The following is a 5279-nucleotide window of genomic DNA, read 5'->3' as shown; positions in this document are numbered from 1 at the left end:
TGAGTCATCTGGTAAAGACTATATTTTTTAAGGGAAGAAAACATCCGGAACACAGGCAGGCAAGTAATTGTCATGATACTTGAATCATGGCAAAGCAAAATAGTAAACTATATATATACAGGAAAACATTTTTACCATTTGAACCATTATTTAACTTAGTATTTTTGACATGGTAAAAATAACCTTACCATACTAATCTAATGAGAATAGCATGGTTTTGCATCTCTCAAGAGAATTGTGTAGAGTGGGGCAAAATTTCTTCAAAAAAGTGTGAAAATTTCATAGAGGACAATAATATGTTGGAAGTGGCTAAAAAGGTTTGGACTAAACTCTTGGTTATTCAAAATTTAAGTACGGGGGTCACTTTGACGCGTCACCTCGAATCTAATTAATATAAAATTCTTGACATTTTAAAATTTAAATACAGGTACCTCAGACATTGGGGGGAATTTAAAACTATTTTTGTGCAAAAATAAAAATGATACAAAAATGATGGGTGTCATTGAATACTTGGCTCTATTGGCTTGATTCTCATTTTTTTTTAAATAAACAATTAATTCGGTAAAAAAATAAAACACTTATCATTTTATATAATTTTATCTTTTGGAGGACAAAATTCCTTTTAAAGATTATAATTATTTATTTATTTATTTATTTATTATGTTTATTTTCATCAAACTAGTTTCAATTTTTTCAAAAAAACTTCTCAAAATTGTGTTAAAAAAAACAAACCAAATGTTTTTATAATTCCCATCAATCCAAATTAAAAAGAAAGTGTTTTTAATTTATTTTCAAAACAAGTTTTCATTCTCATCCTCCGGCCCCCTTTGACCACCACCTCCGATCACCCCTCATCCTCCGGCCACCTCACTTCCCACCGTTTCTTCCACCCCCACAATCCGCCAACCCTTCCAGCAACCCACCAAACAAGAATCTGACAACGCTACAAAATGCAAACTTAACTGCGAAATAGAGCTACAAACAAGAATCTGACAATGTTACCAAATGTCATCTTAAATCCGAAATAGAGCTATTACTCCAAAGTTGATCCACTATCCATCCAAGAGATGGCTGCAAAAAGATTGAACTGAACTCAAGCCAGATTTAGTTTGAATCCCCTTAATCTTCATCACATCTCTAACCATTTCCACATCCTCCCACTTCTCTGCAGACGCATAAACATTTGACAAAGCTATGTAGTCTTCACTCGCATCACTCAACTCCACAACACCCTTCTCTGGCACCAACCGGAGTAGAATCTTCCCCACCTTCTCACCCATCACAACGTCCCCATGAACTTTGCAGGAATTAAGCAAACTCCTCCACAAAACCACGTCTGGTTCAAAACCCATATCTTTTATAAAGTTGAATGCCTCTTCTAAGTGCCCGGCTCTACCAAGAAGGTCAACAACACAACCATAGTGTTGTATTAGAGGCTCAACGCCAAACTTGTTCTCCATGCTGTGGAACAGACAAAGCCCTTCTTCAACAAGCCCTGCGTGGCAACACGCAGAAAACAAGCTAGTGAAGGTGACCGCATTGGGTTTTACTCCAGAAACTTCCATGGCTTCCAGAAGGTCCAACGCTTGTTTTCCTTTCCCATGAATGGCTAGCCCTGTCGCCATGGCTGTCCAAGTCAACACATTCTTTTCTTCCATTCTTTGAAATACATACAAAGCACTTTCAAGACAACCACACTTGGAGTACATGTCAACAAGGCCAGTCCCGATAAACACATCGCGATCAGGGGCACACGTTGTCTTTTCGACATACCCATGAGCACAAGCACCGGTTGCTAAAACACCCAATTGAGAAGCCGCGGAGAGAACACAAATCATGGTCGTATCAGTTGGTTTCAATCCACTGATATCAACTAACATGTCCTTAAACAACAACAATCCATTGCAGGCATGTTCACAAACTCTCAATTTCTGTGAACAATAGCCCTTTATCATCGCATTCCAAGTAATACTATTTCTCACAGACATTTCATCAAACACTTGGCGTGCCGAGAAAACATCCTTATTACTCGCATAGAAATGTATAGCTGTGGTTTGGATCATCAGATTCGACAGAAACCCATGTTTGATCACACGAGCATGGACTTGTTTTCCAACCCACAATGCTGAAACCGTGGAAGAAGATCGAGCACAGGCTCCGAGAACGAAAATGTAAGTGAAATCGTCGAATGAGAGTATAGAATTTGAGACCCAATTGGAAAAAACGAGAATTGAGTCTCTTGGATTGGTAGATCTGATCAGAACATTGAAGAGATAGAGATTTGGATAGTGAAAATGGGTGAGAATTTGATGGGCATGGTGGGTGGAGAGTGGGGTTGAGAGGGCACAGTAACGTTGGATCAATTGGGCGAGAATGGAAGGGGATTTGAGGCCGTTGGTGAGGAGTTGGGCGTGGATTTGTTTGAGAAGGGAGAGAGATTTTGGTGGGTGATTAAGTTGTAAGAGGGAGAGAGACTTGAGTCTTGGGAGATTGTGCATGTAAATGTCCGGTTGGTTACCGGGAAAGTTTTGGGTGAAAATGAAAGAATTTGGGATCATGAATTGTATTTGCTTCAGGCAAATAACAAATTTTCATTTGTGCTTTGAAATCATTATTTTAATTTTATAATAATTTTTTTTCCCTTTTAGAATGCAATTTTATACAAAGTTAACATCTATTATGGCCTTGGTTGAGCAGTTGGCTATTTTAATAGGTTATTTTAATTTTTTTATTATTTTAATAGGTTAAAATTTTTGTTTTTGGAAAGATAGTTTGATTTTTTAATAATTGGATATAAAGTTTATAAGAGAAAAAGCGAAATGGTTATGGATTTGATGTGACATTTTATCTTATTGACTAGTTTAACCTATTTTGTCTTTTTTTGAATTTTAGCCTCAAATCAGCTATTTTAGCCTTTGCCAAACAAGGCCTATAAGGAAAATGATGTTGCTAGTAAAGAGTTTTTGTGAGAATTTCAATATCTCATACTAATTTTCTTGATTTTTCTTAATTTTAAATAATTAAAAAAAATCTCTATTAGCTAGTTTTTATTTGATAATCCCACATCCGCAAAAGAAAGCAAAAAAAAAAAGGGCAAATTACATATACACCCCTCGAGGTTTGGTTAAATTACAGATACCCCCCTGAGGTTTCGGAAATTACATCCCGCCCCCTGAGGTTTGTATTTTCATAACAATTTACCCCCTGAGGTTTATATTTCATAACAAATTACCCCCTAATTTCTTATGCAAATATAGCATTCAGGGGGGAATTCGTAATTTCTCAAACCTCAGGGGGGTATTTGTAATTTAGCCAAACCTCGAGGGGTGTATATGTAATTTGCCCAAAAAAAAAAGAAGTTGTTTTACTCATATAAAAAGAATTTTATACTCTCATCCCGTTTAGTGAGGAGCATTGTGAAAGTTTTAATATCTCATACTAATTTTCTTCATTGACTAACTTTTATTTGATAATCTCACATCGAGAAAAGAAAGAAGAAAAAAATGAGTTGTTTAACTCATATAAAAAGAATCTTATACTCTTATCTCATTTAGTGAGGAGCCTTATGAAAGTTTCAATATCTCATACTAATTTTCTTCATTGGCTAACTTTTATTTGATAATCCCACATCAGGAAAAAAAAGGAAAAAAAATGAGTTGTTTTCCGTTCAAATAATTGTTAACTTTTATTTTATAATCCCACATTGGAAAAAGAAAAAAAAAAAGAGTAATTTCACATATATAAAGTGAATCTTAATAGTGTAGCATTGTGTATACTTCAATTCAAGGCAGTTTAAATTTTAAAATTAAAATAACATTTAAAAGTTTTAATTAATTAAGTTTTGTATAAGTTGATTGGTCATTTGACATAACCGATTAAACTGAACCATTTTGGGTTTGACCGATTCGTCGGTTTAATCACAATTTTTCATATTGATTTTATTAATTTTAAACAATTAAAAAAAAATTTCATTGGCTAACTTCTATTTAACCATATAAAAATAAAACTCTACTTAGTTTATAATTTATTTTATAATCTCACATCGGGAGAAAAAGAAAAAGCAAAGTTTGTTTCACTATCTATCTATATATTATATAAGGAAAATGAGATTTTTAGGGAGAAGTTTTCTATGAGCTCCAAACTCTTATTTTAAAATTATTAAATTTTATTAATTTTAAACAATTAAGAAAATTCCTGTTAGCTTGCTTCTATACTTTTTATTTTACAATCTCACATCAAAAAAAAGAAAGAAAAAGTGAATTGTTTCACTTACATAAAGTGAATCTTATGTTCCCATTTATATAACCAAAAGAAGATTTTTAATGAAAAATCCTATGATCAATATCTCATACTCATTTTTTTTTATTGTCTTAATTTTAAACAATTAAGAAAATCTTCATTGGCTAGCTTCCATTTAACTTTTATTTTACAATTTCACATAATTTTGATTTTAAAAATAATTTTGTATGAGATTTTGAAACTCTCATTATATTTAATTTAAAAATAATTACAATCTCACATCGAGAAAATAAAGAAAAACTGAGTTGTTTCATGTGTATAAAGTGTTACAATCTCACATCAAGAAAAGAAAGAAAAAAGTGAGTTGTTTCATTTATATAAAATAAATCTTATAAATGGAGTTTTAAGGTAGTTGCCTTCTAGAAGTTTCAAACCCTCATTCTAAAATTATTGAATTTTTTTAATTTTAAACAATTAGGAAAATTCTACTAACTTCCATTTACCTTTTATTTTACAATCCTAAATTGAGGTGGGGGGGGAGGGGAAGAAGAAAAGTGAATTGTTTCATTTACATAAGTAAATCTTATGCTCTAATTTATATAAATTATTGAAATTTCTTAAAATAAAACAATTAAGAAAATCCCCGTTGGTTAGCTTCCATTTAATTTTTGTTTTACAATCCCGCATCGGGAAAATAAGGAAAAATTAAATTGTTTCACTCATATAAAATGAATCTTATATTCCCATTTATATAAGTAAAAGAAGATTTTTAGTGAGAATCCCTATAATAAATACCATTTTTTTTATGTTCTTAATTTTAAACAATTAAGAAAATCTCCATTGGTTAGTTTTCATTTAACTTTTATTTTGTAATACAACATAGACGTTTTGATTTTAAAAATAATTTTGTATGAAATTTTAAAACTCTCATAATATTTAACTTTAAAATAATTACAATCCCACATCGAGAAAAAAAAAATAAAAAATGAGTTGTTTCATTTATATAAAGTAAATCTTATACTCTCATTTAATATTATAGT

The 5279-nt window shown here is 31.8% G+C and overlaps 1 protein-coding gene across 1 annotated transcript; it reads right to left on the bottom strand.

Moving 5' to 3' along the window:
• Window positions 1-763: 763 nt before the first annotated feature.
• On the bottom strand, window positions 764-2593 carry MEF20 (mitochondrial editing factor 20). The gene has a single exon (XM_028225507.2). The coding sequence runs from the start codon at window positions 2556-2558 to the stop codon at window positions 1053-1055; it is 1506 nt and encodes a 501-aa protein (XP_028081308.2). The 5' UTR covers window positions 2559-2593; the 3' UTR covers window positions 764-1052.
• Between the last annotated feature and the right edge of the window lie 2686 nt (window positions 2594-5279).

The sequence above is a fragment of the Camellia sinensis genome, chromosome 5, assembly GCF_055761805.1.
Source record: "Camellia sinensis isolate YWXY chromosome 5, ASM5576180v1, whole genome shotgun sequence".
Taxonomy (NCBI): domain Eukaryota; kingdom Viridiplantae; phylum Streptophyta; class Magnoliopsida; order Ericales; family Theaceae; genus Camellia; species Camellia sinensis.
This window is presented reverse-complemented; position numbering and strand designations above follow the sequence as displayed.

Excerpts from the sequence above, each read along its gene's own strand:
- MEF20 (XM_028225507.2), bottom strand. The coding sequence starts at position 2,558 with ATGATCCCAAATTCTTTCATTTTCACCCAAAACTTTCCCGGTAACCAA.